This window comes from Salmo trutta, chromosome 37 (assembly GCF_901001165.1).
Source record: "Salmo trutta chromosome 37, fSalTru1.1, whole genome shotgun sequence".
Lineage (NCBI taxonomy): Eukaryota > Metazoa > Chordata > Actinopteri > Salmoniformes > Salmonidae > Salmo > Salmo trutta.
This window is the reverse complement of record NC_042993.1, coordinates 13,107,548-13,129,337: the sequence shown is the minus strand read 5'-3', so window position 1 is coordinate 13,129,337 and position 21,790 is coordinate 13,107,548. Positions and strand designations below refer to the sequence as shown.

Here is a 21,790-nt window from a genome sequence, read left to right as displayed (position 1 = left end):
CGTGAGGCCGATACGTAAGCTTATTAAATATCAGTGATACTATCAAGAACAGTGTGCGGTTTCCTTTTTTCCTTCATCCTGTTTCAACTGTTGCCATGCACCTGCAACAAGATTGCTCAGATGTGCGAGTGCCTTTTTGAATTTTGAAATCGGACAGTGTGGTTAGATTAAGGAGAGTCTTGTCTTTAAATAGCTGTAAAATAGTCATATGTTTGAGAAATTGAAGTAATAGTATTTCAAACTATTCAAAAATCGCGCCACTGAATTCAGGTGGCTGTTACGTAGGTGGGACGAATTCGTCCCACATGCGCCAGAGACGTTAACACTTTTTTGGTTACTACCTGATTCCATATTTGTTACTTCATAGTTTTGATGTCTTTAATATTATTCTACAATGTAGAAAATAGTAAAAATAAAGAAAAACCCTTGAATGAGTAGGTGTTTCGAAACTTTTGACTGGTACTGTATATATATATATAGTGCATTTGGAAAGTATTTAGACCCCCTTGACTTTTTCCATATTACGTTACAGCCATATTTTAAAATGTATTACAATTGTTGTTTTCTCATCAATCTACACACAATACCCCATAATGACAAAGTGAAAAGTGAAAAAGGTTTTTAAGTATTCAGACCCTATGCTATTCAACTCGAAATTGAGCTCAGTTGCATCCTGTTTCCATTGATCATCCTTGAGATGTTTCTACAACTTGATTGGAGTCCGCCTTGGACCATGATTTGGAAAGGCACACACCTCTCTATATAAGGTCCCACAGTTGACAGTGCATGTCAGAATAAAAACCAAGCCATGAGGTCGAAGGAATTGTCTATTGAGCTCTGAGACAGGATTTTGTCCATATACCGATCTGGGGAAGGGTACAAAACAATTCTGCAGCATTGAAAGTCCCTAAGAACACAGTGGCCTCCATCATTCCTAAATGGAAAAAGTTTAGAACCACCTAGACTCTTCCTAGAGCTGGCCGCCCGACCAAACTGAGCAATCGGTTGAGAAGAGCCTTGGTCAGGAGGTAACCAAGAACCTGATGAGTTCCTCTGTGGAGATCAGAGAACCTTCCAGAAGGACAGCCATCTCCGCAGCCCCACCAATCAGGCCTTCATGGTAGAGTAACCAGACGGAAGCCACTCAGTAAAAGGCACATGACAGCCCGCTTTGAGTTTGCCAAAAGGAACCTTAAGACCTTAAGCATCATGCTGTGGGGATGTTTTTCAGCGGCAGGGACTGAGACTAGCCAGGATCGAGGCAAAAATGAATGGAGCAAAGTACAGAGAGATCCTTGATGAAAACCTGCTCTAGGATTATTAGTTGTACCCTGCCACCAGTCAAAAGGCCGTTTGATCTAAATGTTTCTGAAGTCAGTGTGTGATTTTTATTTACACTGAACTTTATTTTAAAACAAATTATGTTTACATATCTGCATTCTAATAATGGTCTCTTCCTTTGTGTTTTCACAAACAAACAGACATGATACAAGGTAAACACTATTTCCATCAACTACACACTTAGAGAAGGATAAAGTACAACCCCTTGGTAAATAGAAGAGCTGAGCAACACTGAATACATAGTCAAATAAAATATATACCTAACATATACAGTGTTATACATAATCTGGCAATATGTGACTATAAATGACATTGATAGTGTGGACATTTTTACCAAATGAATCAACTGTAAGGCCAAACTGGAACAGCGTTGCATTTTATTTTGACTTCTATAGCTAGATTCAATCCGTAGCGTGGAAGGCCATGTTCCTGCGACTGCGGAGAGACTGCGTTCACGGTAAACGCTGCATATGTCGACTCAAATGGAAATTACCTTTAAATTACCTTTAAATTGAATCTAGGCCTTAGTCCCCACAGTTGACCAAAATAAGTTGAGTTGAGTCTTGTTTGTGTCATTGCTGACAGCGCACAACACTGAATTGAGCAAATTGATACATTTGTGTAACAATAAGTAAATATTTGACATTGAGTTGTAAAATGTTTACTCTTGTGAGTGGTAACCTCACTGGCACTCTGTGTAATGACAACCAGTAATACATGTCCTCTCAGACTTTAAGAATAGTCTCTTTCTGCTGCATTCTCATAACATTGTCAAATCTGTCTCTAAACTCTGATATGACTTATCCATACACACTGAATATACATACACTATCCTTCAGAAATGTATTAGAAATATTCCAAAATACAATTAGTGTCCATAATTTGGTGTTTATTTATGTATATTAAATATACAATTAAACAGGCAAAATAATGAATGATTTAAACTATCTGTTCTGCAGGTATTTAAAAAAGTAAGTCATTAGATGTATAGTTTTTCAAAATGTGTGTCATAAACATTGATGAATAAACAGCATTATGATATATCCCACAGGGCACAGGTGTCAATTCAACATCTATTCCACATTGGTTTGACGCCATTTCATTGAAACGACGTGGAAACAACGTTGATTCAACCAGTGTGTCCCCAGTGGGATGTATCTCTTTGGAAAGTGCCTGTCACTGGCACCTATTGTATGTGGTCAAAGTTAGGATGATTTTGGGGGCTGGGGTTGAGAGAAGCGGTGGCTGTGGTGCTAGCCGGTGTTGAGGTGTCAGATCAGTTGATACGGTTGCCCAGGATGATGGCGTAGACAATGTACAGGACGATGACGGTGATGCCGATACCCAGGGCGGTGTGGTTCAGTATCCGCGCTAGACGAGAATTCTTCTCAGCAATCTGCTGGTGACCCTGGTTGTTGGCGTCTCTAGTCTGAGAGCAGAGAGAGAGGGAGGGAGGGAGGGAGGGAGGGAGTAAAGGATGGAGGGAGGGAGGGAGGGAGGGTGGAAGGACGGAGGGTGGAAGCACAGAGGGATGGAAGGACAGAGGGATGGAGGGAGAGAGTGAGAGAGAGTTGTAATTGTTGTAATCGTCATTCAGGAAAAAGAGAGAGAGACTTCAATGGAGAGAGTTCAACGATGATTCAGTGCCATGCTCTTATTTGATTGGAGTTATTTCAGGAGATGCAGTATTAATTCACAAACACAATACTTAGCCAACATGCCAACAAAGTCAGAAAATAAAAACCAAATAGGGAAATTTTTCTCTCCCACTGCAGAGCATCTATAATATATCATATTAATACCTACTAGTGATGGTATAACAACTAGAATGCTGATTTCCTGTGGCCACACCTCAAGCAGCACTAAGTTGAAACAGCTGTGGATGGAGCACAAACATGGAGCTCTCTCCCCTAGCTACAGTCTTAGGAATGGTGCTATATTGTGAGACATATTTTGACACCTGTTATTATTTCTCTTGGGGGAAGAACAAGAGTTGACAGGCGATGTTAAACATTGAGTCAACTAACTGAAGTCTCAGTGTCCCTGACTCTCCTTGCCATTGACTTTACACTATAGACATCTCTGAGCAGCTGACTACAAGAGTCAGTATGAGTCACACACTAAGCAACAGTAAAGCTCTAAGAAAAAGTTGAACAGTATATGTGTGTCACATGTGGTCTTGGATGACTTTCTTTCTCCAAGTTAGGAAGAGTCTTGTGCCAAACAGGAAGTGGCTGTAAAACACAAACAACAGGCACCAAAATACCCACTCAAAGCATTATTGGGTAAGCAGCAGAAGCTAAAATTATCAGAGTGAAATAAATGTAGCGTTTCTGCCACCTTAGTCCATGTTTACAAAAGAACAACATGACCTCCCACCCCCCTATAAGATCTCTCCCACTCAACAGTGACTGACTCAATTTAATTTAAGTATCAATTTAATCAACCTCCCCCTAGTCACATTACGTTGTTAACATAGCCTCAATCTGTTTCCGTCCTCTGGTGAAATATTTGAGTTGGTTCCACAGCAGGGCGAGGGTTGACTTAAGGCTTTAGGCAGAGAGGTTCTGTGTTAATTTAGGGTAGTGAGAAGGCCTGCCTGCTATTGTAAACCCTCCTCCTGATTACTGACAGCTGGATCATAATTGCTTCTACACGGCTAGTTGGAGGAGAAGGGCTCGTTGGCTCTCTTAGCAATGGACAGTTGTTGTGTTTCTGAGGGTCGGTGTACTTGCGTGTCTTGAATAATTTTCTGGGCACTCCACCAAAAGGTTTTCTTCCATTTCCTTGAGGTTCACAAGATTTCCTCCATCTCATCTGTCTGTCTGTATGCTCTTTTTGCCATGATATTGCAAAACTTGAAATACATATACAATAGCCTATCCATTTACTAGGCTACTATGTACAATTAAATGAGAGATGTGCATGGTAATTTGTTGTATGGAATATGAAACCATCGCAGCCAGAAAAGGTGAGAAATACTGTATATTCTGGAACACTGTATATTCTGCAATGGTTATGAAAATAAAATAAATAGGAAAAATATTCCTATGTTTAGTTATAAGATTGTCTTATTATTTTAGATTCTGAAAATAAAACATATTTTTGCTTTTCTCACTGATGGCAAATAGTTGCGTTCTTGTTAATATGTTTTCCTGTTAAATTTGTCTTATTTTCATCATATCCCCCATTCGCACAAAGTACTCACTTGCAAGCTTGCAATACAATATTTCAACCACTAGCAGATGTAAGTATGCATGGTCTGAAGTTTGCAGGGAGGTGAGTACATTCTCACGTCAAGTACATTTTTAAAAATAAAACTTGCACATGCACATTTTGGGGTATATTTTGTATGCACGGTTTATAAATGAGGCCTCAGAAACTTACTGGAAGCTTGACTCCATTCACTTACCCACGTAATACTGATTTCCTCAATGGCCTCTATCAGCACTGCAGCATATTGTCCATATGACTCATCATAATCTAATCTGTCGAGCCAGGCTCCTTGAAAACCACATTACATTCAATACCAACTAAAGCCTAAATAAAATATTCTGAACAATTAACTGGTTATTCAAGGGTTTTATAAAATATAAAATACTGCATATGCAATCTGTGATTTGTTCTAAGCAATGTGGCGAGTGCAATTGGACTAAAGTGAACATTTCATGAATTGTTTTTGTGGAGGATCTATAACTGAACACATTGTATGGTGTGTTCCCACATCCTGCCCCTCCCCCTAATGGAGAGGGAGGGGCAGGATGTGAGATGGGTGATATGTGAGAAAATCCCAAGATCGAACATAATCAGATCATTGTGTCTTTCTAATCTCTGCGACATAAAGGGCCTTCTCAGTGACAGTACAGAAATACTGGTGAATAGGCCATCCATTGAGCGACCCAGGGAGCATTTCTATATTTTTTGGGGTCATTTAGCAGACAATCTTATCCGGAGTGACTTCGTACTGGTCCCCGGTGGGAATCAAACCCAGAACCCTGGCATTGCAAGCGCCATGCTCTACCAAATTAGCCACATGGGACTACTATTGATTTACACTGTCAACAGATTTCTGCTCTTCTCTGTGACTGAAGAGAAGGTTGTCAACGTGTAGTCAACTTTGTTCTAAGGGCAGAAAGAATCTGATTGGTTTAGGGAAGAACAAATCCGATTGGTTTCTAAAAGGTCAATGGGCAGAGTTTAACAGATACACATCTTGAAATCATAGCGAAGGTTTGAACTGAGCATCTTGTAAATAAAACTGAGTTAAAAGTTGTAAAGTTTTGAAATAATTATTATGATACAGTAGTCAGACTTGAAGAAAAGAGTAAATTGTAGCAAGCTAGCAGCAACATGCTAAGCTAATCAGAGCAAGCTAGCTAGATAAGCATTTAGCAACCTCTTAGCTACTTATGTTGAATTAATAGATATACAAGTATGTCAGCTAACATTTGTTTTGTTGAAATGTTAAGGGGAAATTAAAAAAATGGACAGTTATGGACAGTTAAAATGCTAAGCTAAACAGAGCTAGTTGGCTAGCAGATATCTATCTCATACTAATGTTAAGTCATAGAATAGAGCTAACCGGCTAATCTGGTTTCCTTGACAATACAGTTGAATAACCCCATTGCGTACATATTTGCGCAACCGTGGCATTCAAACGAGGCTGCAGTTCATAGTCACTTTAATAACTCTACCTACATGTACATAATTACCTCAATTACCTAGACACCATGCCCCCCCGCACATTGACACATTGACTCTGTACCGTTACCCTCTGTATATAGCCCCACTATTGTTATTTACTGTTGCACTTTAATTATTTGTTATTATTATCTCTTACTTTTTTAGGGATTTTCTTAAAACTGCATTGTTGGTTAAGGGCTTGTAAGCATTTCACTGTCAGGTCTACTTGTATTCGGCGCATACGACAAATAAAATTCGATTTGATTTATTACTTTTTGGGGGTTCTAAAATAAGGTCAATTGTACGTTACAGAGCAATGTACAAATCAAATCAAATCAAATCAAATTTATTTATATAGCCCTTCGTACATCAGCTGAAATCTCAAAGTGCTGTACAGAAACCCAGCCTAAAACCCCAAACAGCAAGCAATGCAGTGGAACACAGAAGTGTGGTTTGGTGCACCTGGGCTCTCCCTTAAATTATTCTCCCTTAAATGACCTAATTCTCAGCCACTTTCCCTTTTCACCACATGTTGCTTATAGGTTCAGCTTAACACATGCTGGATTCATGCCACTAACGGTCCTGCTTACAAAGGAGCTGTGTTCGACAATGTTTCAAATTCATAGATTCGTTAGTTGTAATTGTGATTGCTTATGTTTTTCTAGTCTAAGGCATGGCCACTATAACTTATTTTCCGCATCTCTGTTTCCTCAAAGTGCACTCTGTGACGTTAAACACAAAAAATCTGAGCCTAAAAGACAAACTGACAAAAAAGAATGTCATAAACGGATGTCTGAGATAAAGCAAACAGCTTATCTCAGACACTGCCAAATGTTGAAGTACCATTCTCAACATGTCATGACAGTCACAATAAAGATATCATTCACAATGAAGTTCAGGGTTTAGAGCAAATACCAACAGCGTAAGCAACATCCTCTTTGGACCTGTGGTAATGGCCCTATTCATTCCCAACAACCCATGGGGCCCAGATAGGGGACGCTTCATAAAAGGAGGCTGGGGTATCCTAGCAAGTGGGGTTAATATAGTTAGTGTGTGTAATCATTTTCTGATAATGCCAGAGTACAGTATAAATAATATTAAAATAATAACTGTGTAAGCACCGTTTTCTTCAGAATGTTACAAAGACAGGAAAATATGCTTAATGGATTACTAAATGAACTTGAAACTTGTCAAGGGAAACAACAGACAAGCGACTCCTTTTGAAGACAATTGCCAGGAAATTGTGTGCAATCTCCAAAAGGGATCTGTTCATCGTCCTGTCCGTATTTCATGGCAAATCACGCTACAACATTTCAAAACATACTGACTGGAAAACACACAGCCTGCGACACACAGACACAAATCTAAAAACACTTTCAGCCGTAGACACGTAACCACACACAGGCACGAGCACACACACACACACACACACACAAGCACGAGCACACACACACACACACAGACAAGCACGAGCACACACACACACACAGACACGCAAACAAGCTCTCACACACACACACTCTCACACACACACACACACACACACACACACAAGCACGAGCGCACACACACACCCCCCCCCCCCCCCCCCCCACACACACACACACACACACACACACACACACACACACACACACACACACAATAGCTTCTTTCTGCTCTCTGATTATGCCCTCTTGTCCGCCATGTTAGAAAGGCCCCACTGTGTGAATGTTGAATTTCCTGTTGCACTCCCTTCCCCAGGCCTGTACCTCTGTTGACCCTCCCACAGGCTTTTTCCCCTCCTCCTTCCCCTCCCAGATAACCTGGCGCAAATCCCAAACACAACAGACCCTCAGCTCAGCTATAAGGCAACTCCCCCTCTCATGGGTTAGGCCAGGAAAAACATGCTGAAATGTGGAAAATCCTATAAATCAAAACATAACAATATCCTCATAGATCTCCAACTAACCTCAAACAATCCAAACTCAATAAAATAGGGAATGCAACTATCTACAGTGCATTCAGAATATATTCAGACCCCTTCACTTTTTCCACATTATTTACATTACAGCCTTATTCTAAAATGGATTAAAAACAACATTTTCCTCATCAATCTACACACAATACCCCATAATGACAAAGTGAAAACAGGTTTAGAAACTTTGCAAATTTATTACAAATAAAAAATAGAAATACCTTATTTACATAAGTATTCAGACCCTTTGCTATCTGACTCCAAATTGAGCTCAGGTGCATCCTGTTTCCATTGATCATCCTTGAGATGTTTCTACAACTTGATTGGAGTCCACCTGTGGTAAATTCAATTGATTGGACATGATTTGGAAAGGCACACACCTGTCTATATAAGATCCCACAGTTGACAGTGCATGTCAGAGCAGAATTGTTCTGAGACAGGATGGTGTCGAGGCACAGATCTGGGGAAGGGTACCAAAACAATTCTACAGCAATGAAGGTCCCTGAGAACACAATGGCCTCCATCATTCTTAAATGGAAGAAGTTTGGAGCCACCAAGACTCTTCCTAGAGCTGGCCGCCCGGACAAACTGAGCAATCGGGGGAGAAGGACCTTCATCAGGGAGGCAACCAAGAACCCGATGGTAACTCTGACAGAGCTCCAGAGCTCCTCTGTGGAGATAGGAGAACCTTCCAGAAGGGCAATCATTTCTGCAGCACTCCACCAATCAGGCCTTTTTGGAAGCCACTGTCATAGTTGTGTTTGTAGGTGGCAGGGAAGTCAGGCGCAGGAGAAACCAACTTGGTTAAACTGGAGTATTTTAATAATAAAAATAAAAAAATCCAAAACCAAAGTACACAAATAACATGGGTAAAAATAACCCATCGCACACCGATACAAAATACACGCGTACATAACTCACAAACAATCACCGACAAGGTCATGAAGGAAAACAGAGGGTTAAACACACAACATGTAATGAATGGGATTGGAACCAGGTGTGTAGGAAGACAAGACAAAACCAATGGAAAATGAAAAACTGATCAATGATGGCTAGAAGACCGGTGACGTCGACCGCCGAGCACAACCCGAGCAAGGAGGGGCATCGACTTCGACAGAAGTCGTGACAGCCCCTCCTCAGTAAAAGGCACATGACAGCCCGCTTAGAGTTTGCCAAAAGGCACATAAAGGACTCTCAGACCATGAAAAACAAGATTCTCTGGTCTGATGAAACCAAGATTGAACTCTTTGTTCTGAATGGGTGGGGTGGATGTCGGCAGCATCATGCTGCGGGGGTGTTTTTTCAGCGGCAACTCCACAATACAGGTTTGCCAAGCTTGTAGTATCATACCCAAGAAGACTCAAGGCTGTAATCGCTGCCAAAAGTGCTTCAACAAAGTACTGAGTAAAGGGTCTGAATACTTATGTAAATGTGATATTTCTGTTTTTTATTTGTTATAAATTTACAAAAAATTCAAAAAAACACTTTTTCTTTGTCATTATGGTTTATTGTGTGTAGATTGATGGGGGGAAAAAATATTTAATCAATTTTAGAATAACGCTGTAATGTAACAAAATGTGGAAAAAGTTAAGGGGTCTGAATACTTTCCGAATGCACTGTATGTAATCCAAGGGAATCATTTCCACAACAGTAGCCAGCAGGAAATAGGAAGTCATAATTTCCCCAGCTTTCTCATACAGGACATAACTCCATACCTCCTTTTCTTTCTACATTTATTTTTAAGGAAGAAACAATGTACAGTAACACATTCTTTGGAACATATATTTTCCTAGATACATAACTCCTTTGTATCTCTCCCTGTCTGGGAATAGTTTTAAGATGGGCCGGTAGTGTACTCTATGTGAGTGGGCATTAAGTCTAAGTGCCAGTCAGACAGAGCTGCTGACTGGGAGAGACAGAAGAGAAAACTGTGTTTGCAGTGCGGCTTGTCACCTCTGTACGCAGTGCCCACCAAACACTGGCAACTGCAGCTTGCCGCAACTGAGTCAGGGTGGGAAGGGCTCGGTGTGGGATAGTCATGCCCAAGCTCTCTGGCAGAGCGTCAAGTAGCCTCTTAGAGAGATAATACACCACTCACCCATTATGTCTCCTCCAGGTCTGAACTGGGTGTGGTCATGCCTACTCCCGGTCTCCCGCTCCCATCGTCATGCACACCTGGACTTCATCAGTACCTTGATTACTTCCCCTTTATTTAGCCCTCTGTAGCCTCTGTCATCAGGCAGTATTGGTTTGTTTTCATTAATGGTCTGTACACTTCTCATGTTTTGTTTATCTGCATTCTTCATTATTAAAATCACCTTCTGCACCTGCTTCCTGACTCCCAGCGTATATGTGACAGGTGCTCAACTGTTTACTATAAGTAGGCCATTATTCCATTATATTTATCACAATTTCTATTCTAGTTAGTGCATTATCTTTTACCAGATCTAATGTGTTATCTCCTACATTAATTTCACATTTCCACAAACTTCAAAGTGTTTCCTTTCAAATAGTACCAGTAATATACATATCCTTGCTTCAGGTCAAGAGCTACAGGCAGTTAGATTTGGGTATGTCATTTTAGATGAAAATGGGAAAAAAAGGGTCAGATCCTTAAGAGGTTTAAAGCATCAAATCAAACCTAGGTCTGACAGATTGATTCCAGAGTATCTTCTGGATGCCTTCATGCTGTCTGTCCCCAGATAGCCTTTTCAGTTGTGTAAAACTGGAGAGAAAAAAAACTACAGAAACAACAGTCTGTTGTTTGTGTTGATACCCAAAAGATAAGGAGGCATGAATTTGTTTTCCCAATGACTTTAGGGTGTTGTACAGATAAGAATCAGCTCTGGTTGCTTCAGTTTAGGAGAAAATGGAACATAACTTTATGGCAATGAGTCATGGATATGAGATTACAAGAGCATGCCAAGATGATCCAGTCTGTGATGTGGGTCGTTCCACCAAAAATGTTTTAAACCTAATTTTAACATTATGTCATAATGAGCACATGTTCAACTTAATATAAAACATGTTTTCCCACCTCAAGGTTAAATAAAAAAAAATACTATAGTAAGTGATGTAAGAATATTTGAAGATAAGTACACAACGCAGAGGACTAAAGGTCAAGAGGGAAATAATGATCAATGGAAATAGCTGTTTTTCTGTAATAGGGAAACATTGATTAATGGGTCAGAGACATGGATGGAATTTCAGTCCGGGACTCATAGCTACATGTGGAAAGTTGTAATTGGTTCAAATTTTCTATACATTGAGCCTGAAACGAGCTACTTGTTATTTAGCCATTGGCCCAATTTTACTGCAAGGAATTCTAAATGGTCAACCACAGGCTAGGGTTGGGTCCTGTTACATCCTGTCTCTTTGTTCTGTGGAGAATCACTGAGGACAGGGAAGAAGGAACATCTGTCATCTACTTTCCAGCATAACAACTATGACGTGTTCTTTTTTGTGTTGCTTTGGGGTCTGTGTTATTGAAGAATAACATCAACTGCTAACAGTGCCTATTAATATACTTTAAGTGCCAACAGGTATGATCGTTACACTGTTGATCAGCCATAAATCCTCTTGTTACATGGGAAATGGAAGTTTGTTGTGTTCAACATGGAGGGGCAATTGAATGCAAGCTTCACAATGTTTATTATTATTGTGAAAACATTTCTAGCCTGTCTATCTATGTGTAACAGTGTTGACCTGTTATGCTCAACCCACTCAGTTTTCCACCACAAAACACCAGAATATGGTCAAAAAGAGTAGACGAGTTCATCTGCTTTTACACAATTATTTGACTATTAGATGTTCAATGTTTCTTTTGAAAATAATATTTAAAAAGGAATAGTTTCACCGTATTAAAACGAGAGGCTATGTAACAGGCTTGACCTTTAAATGAGGGACAGGTTGTTTTCTTCCTTAAAATGAATTAATAATCACAAAATAAATAATAATCTACAGAAATGACGTTGTGAAAGTAACAAAATAGTTAGAGCTTTATAATGGTGAAAAATTTGAGAAATGTTGGCGTTAAGTGCGTTAAAATGCACAGAGAGACGGGTCAAAACGCAGAAAATGTGCGCTTTAGCAAGTCTTTATTTATATATAAAATTTTATTTATTGAATATTCCATGCGGCCCCAAAAGTAATTATTTATCATGAGAGGGCCATAAACAATAACTAGTAATTCTACATACTCAAAGAAAGGTTAACATCTCACCTTTCTGGCAAAAATAGTTGCTGAAGTGTAGTCACTTTTGAGGACATAAGCTCAAGTACACAGTACAAATATGAAAATAGGAAATATCTGACAGTATATAATAGCTCTTGACTTGCCCAGGAGAGGAGGAACTTTACTGCGTGATTATGTCCATGATGGATGTGGATGAAGTCAATTCACCAGCACATTGTTCAACCTCAGTTGATGTTGTTTTTACATTAGAAGTCATCCACTGGGTTTTGATACTTGATAATAAGCCACTGTCTCATTGTAAATAAAGATGCCCATAATAACATCTTAGAGGTCTTCAACCTCCTTTCTCTCTTTACCAGGCTTTGACCCAGATGTTTCCACCATTACCCACATTGATCTATATGAGTCATACCTGGTCAACAATTAGCTGTCTATCCTGATATGTGTTTGTAATCCCAGTAAGTAAGTAAAGAGACTTGCTATGTGCACACTGCCCACAAAATGAGGTGGAAACTGAGATGTATTTCCTAACCTCCTGCCAATCGTATGACCATATTAGAAATACATATTTCCCTCAGATTACACAGACCCACAAAGAATTTGAAAACAAATCCACAGTGTACAATCTGTAAAATACCACAGTGTGCAATCACAGCAGCAAGATTTGTGACCTGTTGCCAAAAGAAAAGGGCAACCAGTGAAAAACACACATCATTGTAAATACAACCTATATTTATGTTTTATTTATTTTCCCTTTTGTACTTTAACTATTTGCACATCATTACAACACTGTACATAGACATAATGACATTTGAAATGTCTTTATTCTTTTGGAACTTTTGTAAGTGTAATGTTTACTGTACATTTTTTATTGTCTATTCAACTTTTGTTTATTATCTATTTAACTGGCTTTGGCAATTTAAACATATGTTTCCCATGCCAATAAAGCCCCTTAAATTGAAATTGACTTGGATAGATCAGGGTTTCCAGCCCTTTCCTACCCCTCTTCTCAGTGTGTCTGTCCATTAGAGGGTGAGGTTTGGCAAAGGACAAGATGGAGGGTTGTTGGAGTTCTCCTTTCGTCTTCTGCAATTTGATAATCCCAGAATACCTTTTAAATGTTGAATACCTCACCCTCTTACGTCACTCACAGTCAAGGCACCCGCATCATCACCCATATTCCGGGAAGGGTCCCTCCCTTTCTTACACACACTCTCCCCGATTCCCACTCCGCTCCCCATCTCCCCTCCCCAGATCCCATCAAACCAACCTATCCTCAGGACCTTATTCAAAACAGAACTCAAGACTGTGAGACACCCACACTGTAGGGCCCAAACTATCACAAACATGTCCCTCTCCCCAGCTATGCAGCCCACCACCAAGTCAAAAGTCAGATCACTGACTCTAAAGAGAGAGAGAGAGAGAGAGAGAGAGAGACGGGCCCTTATTTAAACAAAACCGGTAACTGGGTTTCTTGGATAATGCTAAAAAAAGACTAGAGTGAGAAATACACTACTGACTACTCTACAAAATGAAACAAGTTATGTTCTGTGGATTATTTGGGATACATCTCTACTAGAAACACATTTGTCTACATTACATTTGAATACTCTTAAAACAGCAATAAAAGTCCCACTCACCGAGATGGAGTAGATAAGTGCAGCAATGCCAAGTGGCAGGCAGCAGCACAGCATGGTGAAAATGGAGTAGCCCAGGTAGTCTGGCAGAGGGTAAGGCAGAGCTCCATGGGTAACAAACACCGTAGGCTGGACTGTGACGGTGGACTGGGGGTACTGTCCCTGGGGGTACTGTCCCTGGGGGTATGGCTGGCTGTAAGGGGCCCCGGGAGCTCCTCCATACTGTGGCGGTGGTGCGTAGCCCTGGGGATTGGGGGGGTAGCCTGCTGGTGCTTGGTAGCCTGCTGGTGCGGGGTATCCTGCGTTGGGGTACTGGGGGTGGTCCTGGTAGGGTGGAGGAGCTGGTTGTCCCATCCCAGACTTCTCATCTGGGTTCCAGCCTGGTGGTGGGGCGTTTGGCATCTTGTTGGGATCCATTTTTTTGTGCTGTTGGTGATTTGTTTCCCTTTAATCTTTCTTCTCTCTTTCTTTATTTTGTGCCTCCTCTCAATCTCTCCAAGCGTTCTTATGTGTCTCTCTGCCTAAACTGTCTGCCTGCCTACAAGCTGAGTAAAGCAAGAAATTACACTCTCTATTCCCCTCCCCTGTCCGTCCCTGGCAGCTCAATAGGCTTAGAGGATGCCTGTGTGGGTGAGCTGACAGGGAACGGTTAGGGGTGGGGAAAGACTGAGTAGCTGACCGGAGTCAAATAACAAGTCTAGCGGTCAGGCAGAAATGCAGTCCATCTAATGCGGAGGTACCATAGTCTGGATAGGAGTTGGGCGCAACCCCATGGTGATATTTTGAACTACACCAGTAACAGTCACATTGAATTATTGTACTTATTGATGACTCATCAGTGCAAAACGTTCAGAGAAATTCAAGTACTTATTTCCTTTGATATGCAAAACTGTACATTTGATACTGTAATAAGGTAAAACTATAACAAAAGAGATCCTTAAAGGATTTATTTATGGTAAGTAAACACAGGAAAAAAACAGCAAAGACTGTTGATTGAAGAATAAGAAGATAAAGTAACAAAGATAATGTAACAAGATAATGTATCATAATGACAATATAACATCATAATGTAACAAACAGTAATACTACAAGACAATGTAGCATTGATAATGTAACAAGATAATGTAACATAAACGACAATGCAACAAGACAATGTAATATTATGATAATGCAGAAAAAGAATGTAACATAGGTGAAAATGCAACAAGATAATGTAACATAAATAGATAGGTCCAGTTGGCCTGCTGGACAGATAGGACCGCACGGACGGCCAGATGAGACCAGTCGGCCATCCAGCCAAATGGGACCAGTCGGCCGGCCAGGTAAGTAGGTATGGTGTAATGGAAATTATATGATTAAAGGTTTGACTAAATGATTTCACTCAGAAACCTTATAACCTGTTGAAATGTATTCGAAATAAGGCTATAATTATGGGTAAAAAACTCTATTCCAATACTGTGTGTGAGAAAGACACTGTAACCACTTCAAAAAATTAGCAGGGCAGAGTTGATAAGACAACCTTGGGAAAGGAACAGGAGAAGAGGCCTCCTTAAGTTAGGGAGAGAAACAACGGCCTGGGAACAGTTAGGCTGGCAAAAGATAAGGAGACAGGTGGTCTGGGTACTGTGGAAAAATACAGCCGCCTAAAGCTGGGTGGAGTTCTCTATTGGTGTGTGTGTGTGTGTGTGTGTGTGTGTGTGTGTTAATATAAAAGGCTTTGTACATTGTAAGGATTTTCAGAGCTCTCATAAATAAACGTTTTGACCCTTTTAGGCTGGCTGTCCGTCTGCTTCATTCAACCTGAATTTTACACACTCTGGTGGGGTAGACTGAGTAGTTTAGTTGAAGTTCGGTTTAAGAACATTGATAACTTAATTCACGTAACATATGGTCAGTCGGCCAGAAAGATAGGTAAAGCCGGCCGTTGATGTAGGTCCGGCCTGCCTGCCATGTAGGTAGGTAGGTCCAGCCGGCCAGGTAGGTAGGTCCTGCCGGGTTTGAAAAAATGATGTGTTGCTGCGTTCAGTCATTATGGTCTAGGCCTTTGGAACCAACCTGGTCTCAGAGCATTTGCTATTATTCTGTAAATCCGAAACACTCTATTTAGTATGATACGTTACATTTTGTATGGTATGTATCAATTTGTGAATACCCATCACCCATTTCATATGATATGTTACGAATTACAATTCAAATGATATCTTACGAATTTGAAAAATATAGAATATGTTTCGAATTTGCTAAACTTACTATATGTTATAAATTAGCAAAATGTATGATGTATAACAAATTCCATCTAGGTGGCTAATGTTAGCTAGCTGGCTAACATTAGCTAAGCTAGGGGTTAGGATTAGGGGTTAGGGTTAAGGTCAAGTTTAGGAGTTAGGTTAAAGAGTTAAGGTTAGGGGAAGGGTTAACTAACATGCTAATAAGTAGTTGAAAAGTAGTAAGTAGTTGAAAAGTTGCTAATTAGTTAAAATGCTAAAGTTGTTGCTGACGAGATTCAAACTCGCAACCTTATACGTCCATCCATCCACCTCGTACAACCACCCTAATTTTGTTTTGCCTTAGGTAACTGTAATGGATATTTTAATGTTTGTGCTTTTCTTATAACCAGTTTCTGTGTTCTATTCATGTGCTGTTCTATAAACCAATTTATGTGTTCATGTCACAGGCCCCCCAAAAATTTGGGGGCTGCCTCTCGGGCTCCCTTAACTCCTCCATAGCCCTGGATATGCTCATCCTCATTTCCGCCCATGTCCATCCTTCTTCATTGTGCTCCTTCCTCCGCGGCTTGGTCCGGTTGTGGTGGGTAGTTCTGTCATGGGCGTCGTAAGGATTGGACCAAGGTGCAGCGGGAACGTGCATACTCATCTTCTTTATTTATTGAAAAGAAGGAAAAACCAAAAGAAACACGTATACAAAACAACGAACGACACTAAACAGTCCTGTAAGGTGCACAGACACAAAACAGGAGACAACTACCCACAAATCCCATAGAAAAAACACCCCTCTTAAATAAGACCTTCAATTAGAAGCAACTAGGAGCAGCTGCTTCCAATTGAAGGTCATTAACTAAACATAGAAATAGAAAGACTAGAACTAACATAGAAATAAACTAACAAGAACATAGCCCAACAAACCCCGAAACACTCTAAACAAACATCCCTCTTACATAGGAACATAGCCCAACAAACCCCGAACCCCATAAAACAAACACACCCTGCCACGTCCTGACCAAACTGCAATAACAAATAACCCCTTATACTGGTCAGGACGTGACAGTTCATGCAAGTGGTTGACTGTACAAATCCTCACTATCAGTAGCTGAAATTTGGCAGTATGCGCAGACCTTGTTTTGAAAGATATCTCAGTTTCAAGGTCTCAGCTTAGAGAGAAGAAGCCTTGTGAGGTATTGGTCTGTCACGCGTTATGAACCAGTATTGGTCTGTCACATGAATGAAATAAAACAGTAATGATTAATGAATTATGCTAAATCATGCAAATATAACTTGTCTGTGTATAGCCGTATATAAGACAACTATTGGGACTGCCCAGGCAGAGCTCCTGATTGACATGTATGCTATGATGTTTTGAGTTGGTTGGAACCTCTTCAGTGCGCTGACAAATAAACAATGATTAACATAAGATTGACTTTGAGTGTCCCTGTGGAAGAATTTCCATGACAATTTGCAGTCAACGTACAACATGATTGTTTATGCCTGCGGAGCTTTCCAGTGGGGGTCTGCGAGTGAAACCGGTGGCGCATTTTATAAAGTGTGAAAGAAATTCCCGTCTGACCAAAAGAGGATGAGGACCCGTCCAGACCAGACCCTTACTGTGAGATGCCCAGGAGAAGACACATCATCTGCAAACAATTGAGGGACGGCAACTGATTTCAGTAAATTCATTTAAATTAATCTGTATATCTAATTTTTTTTAAATAATTAAATGTAAGGAAGGCTAGAGTGAGGGCAGGAGAGGCCCCACTGACAATTGTCTGTAGGCATTTATATGACATGTGTCTACGTGGTCTGAGAACCACTGGTAATAGCACAAGGTCTTATTTTAGGCATTTATGAGAAGTGTCTATGTGGTTGGGGAACCACTGAGAATAGCATAAGGTGCACAAGGTGCTATTCTATATGTATGGGAAGCGGCAAGACTATAGAGTCTATGGAGACCATAGCATTTATGATTAAATAAACTATCGATACTATGATGCTGAGGGACTATAGATGCTGAGGGACTATAGATGCTGAGAGACTATAGATGCTGTAGGGACCATTGCTATACCTTTTTTATTTATTTATGTATTTATTTCACCTTTATGTAACCAGGTAGGCAAGTTGAGAACAAGTTCTCATTTACAATTGCGACCTGGCCAAGATAAAGCAAAGCAGTTCGACACATACAACAACACAGAGTTACACATGGAGTAAAACAAACATACAGTCAATAATACAGTAGAAAAATAACTCTATATACAATGTCAGCAAATGAGGTGAGATAAGGGAGGTAAAGGCAAAAAAGGCCTTGGTGGTAAAGTAAATACAATATAAAAAGTAAAATACTGGAATGGTAGATTTTTAGTGGAAAAAAGTGCAAAGTAGAAATAGAAATAATAGGGTGCAAAGGAGCGAAATAAATAAATAAATGAATACAGTAGGGGAAGAGGTTGTTTGGGCTAAATTATAAATAGGCTATGTACAGGTGCAGTGATCTGTGAGCTGCTCTGACAACTGTACCTATAGGGACTATGGATGCTATTGGGACTATAGATGCTTAGGGACTATTAATGCTTGATTCTCAGGGACTGTTGATACTGTAGAGGCTATGGCTATGGCTATGGCTACTATGGAGACTATAGAGGAACCGCAGAAGATACATATGTATGCATAGGAGGTAACACCGAGTTATACAGGAGATTACTGAGTGTTTTTGGGAATAGTACTAAGTGAATGTGGATGAAAGTATTGTGTGCTTGACTAATTAACTGAACAGGTGTTTTCCCAGTGTGAAAGTTGTGTGAGTGTGTAAAGGACGTGTTAAGCTGATTGAAATTTTGATAATAAAAAACTGATTGATTGAAATGTGGGTGTTAAGCTGTTTGGAATTTAGATAATAAAATGATTGATTGAAATTTGGATATAAGAGGTTTGAAATTGAGCTATTAACCTCTATGGGTCCCACCTACTCAACAGCCAGTGTAATCCTGTGGCGCGATATTCAAATACCTTAGAAATGCTATTACTTCAATTTCTCAAACATATGACTATTTTACACCATTTTAAAGACAAGACTCTCGTTAATCTAACCACACTGTCCGATTTCAAAAAGGCTTTACAACGAAAGCAAAACATTAGATTATGTCACCAGAGTACCCAGCCAGAAATAATCAGACACCCATTTTTCAAGCTAGCATATAATGTCACATAAACCCAAACCACAGCTAATTGCAGCACTAACCTTTGATGATCTTCATCAGATGACACACCTAGGACATTATGTTATACAATACATGCATGTTTTGTTCAATCAAGTTCATATTTATATCAAAAAACAGCTTTTTACATTAGCATGTGACTAGCATGTGACTAGCATTCCCACCGAACACCTCCGGTGAATTTATTAAATTACTCACGATAAACGTTCACAAAAAACATAACAATTATTTTAAGAATTATAGATACAGAACTCCTATATGCACTCGCTATGTCCGATTTTAAAATAGCTTTTCGGTGAAAGCACATTTTGCAATATTCTAAGTAGATAGCCCGGCATCACAGGGCTAGCTATTTACACACCCACCAAGTTTAGCCCTCACCAAAGTCAGATTTACTATAAGAAAAATGTTATTACCTTTGCTGTTCTTCGTCAGAATGCACTCCCAGGACTTCTACTTCAATAACAAATGTTGGTTTGGTCCCAAATAATCCATAGTTATATCCAAATAGCGGCGTTTTGTTCGTGCGTTCAAGACACTATCCGAAGGGTAAATAAGGGTCACGCGCCCGACGTATTTCGTGACAAAAAATGTCTAAATATTCCATTACCGTACTTCGAAGCATGTCAACCGCTGTTTAAAATCAATTTTTATGCCATTTTTCTCGTAAAAAAGCGATAATATTCCGACCGGGAGTGGTGGTTTTCATTCAAAGAGAGAAAAAGTAAACATGGAGTCGACTTGGGCACACGCGCCCTGTCCCATTGTCCTCAGATCGACCACTATCAAAATGCGCTACTGTTTTTCAGCCATGGGCTGCAAAGCCACGATTCAGCTTTCTGGCGCCTTCTGAGAGCCTATGGGAGCGTTAGAAAATGTCACGTCATGCCAGAGATCCCTTGTTTTTGTTAGAGATGATCAATAAGGCCATGAAATGGTCAGAGAGAGCGCTTCCTGTTTGGAATCTTCTCAGGTTTTGGCCTGCCAAATGAGTTCTGTTATACTCACAGACACCATTCAAACAGTTTTAGAAACTTTAGGGTGTTTTCTATCCAAATTATATGCATATTCTAGTTACTGGGCAGGAGTAGTAACCAGATTAAATCGGGTACGTTTTTTATCCGGCCGTGCAAATACTGCCCCTATCCCAAACAGGTTAACCTCTTGATGTGCTAGCGGGATCAAATTCGACAACATCCGGTGAAATGGCAGAACTGTGAAGGCACTAACAAAGGTGGTGTGAAGGCACTAACAAAGAAGCGGAAGAGGGGAAGTGTGCAACCTGCAAACAAAGGGGCAGACAGGCATTGGCACACTGTCCTCGAAGCAGACGTGGAGCCACCTCAACCAACATTTAGGCCGAAAAGGAAGCCAGGACCACAGCTGAACATGACTGCAGGTTACAGCCCCCTTCAGCTTTTTCAGTTATTTTTCACATCATCAGTTGTAGATTCTCTCGTGTCTAACACAAATAAGTATGGGGCGAAGAAGCAAGCAGGCAAAAAAAGTAGCATGGAAGACCATTTGCATGTCTGACTTTTGGGCTGTGGGTTGTGTGTGGGTTCAGGCATGTGTGTAGCAAAAATCGTAGGGTTTTAAAGTTGCAGAGGGAGGTGTTTAGTCCCAGGGTCCTTAGCTTATTGATGAGGTTTGAGGGCATTATGGTGTTTAACGCTGAGCTGAAGTCAATGAACAGCATTCTCACATAGGTGTTCCTTTTGTCCAGGTGGGAAAGGGCAGTGTGGAGTGCAATAGATATTGCATCATCTGTGGATCTGTTGGGGCAGTATTCAAATTGGAGTGGGTCTAGGGTTTCTGGGATAATGGTGTTGATGTGAGCTATGACCAGCCTTTCAAAGCACTTCATGGCTACAGATGTGAGTGCTACAGGTCGGTAGTCATTTAGGCAGGTTACCTTAGTGTTCTTGGGCATAGGCACTATGGTGGTCTGCTTAAAACATGTTGGTATTACAGACTCGGACAGGGAGAGGTTGAAAATGTCAGTGAAGACACTTGCTAGTTGGTCAGCGCATGCTTGGAGCACACGTCTTGATAATCCGTCTGGCCCTGCGGCCTTCTGAATGTTGAAGGTTTAAAGGTCTTACTCACATCGGCTGCGGAGAGCATGATCACACAGTCTTCCGGAACAGCTGGTGCTCTCATGCATGTTTCAGTGTTATTTGTCTCGAAGTGAGCATAGAAGTAGTTTAGCTCGTCTGGTAGGCTCGTGTCACTGGGCAGTTCTTGGCTGTGCTTCCCTTTGTAGTCTGTAATTGTTTGCAACACCTGCCACATCTGACGAGCATCAGAGCCGGTGTAGTACGATTTGATCTTCATCCTGTATTGACTCTTTGCCTGTTTGATGGTTCGTCGGAGTGCATAGCGGGATATCTTATAAGCTTCCGGGTTAGAGTCCTGCCTCATGAAAGCGGCAGCTCTAGCCTTTAGCTCAGTGCGGATGTTGCCTGTAATCCATGGCTTCTGGTTGGGGTATGTACGTACGGTCACTATAGGGACGAAATCATCGATGA

At 40.6% G+C, this 21,790-nt stretch overlaps 1 protein-coding gene across 1 annotated transcript; it reads right to left on the bottom strand.

Annotated features, from left to right (window-relative positions):
• Positions 1-1,374: 1,374 nt before the first annotated feature.
• Positions 1,375-14,511, bottom strand: LOC115177141 (proline-rich transmembrane protein 1). Its single transcript, XM_029737686.1, has 2 exons — positions 13,817-14,511; positions 1,375-2,770 (listed from the first exon to the last, which is right to left on the bottom strand). Exons 1-2 carry the CDS (start codon positions 14,228-14,230, stop codon positions 2,618-2,620), a joined length of 567 nt encoding a protein of 188 aa, XP_029593546.1. The 5' UTR covers positions 14,231-14,511; the 3' UTR covers positions 1,375-2,617.
• Between the last annotated feature and the right edge of the window lie 7,279 nt (positions 14,512-21,790).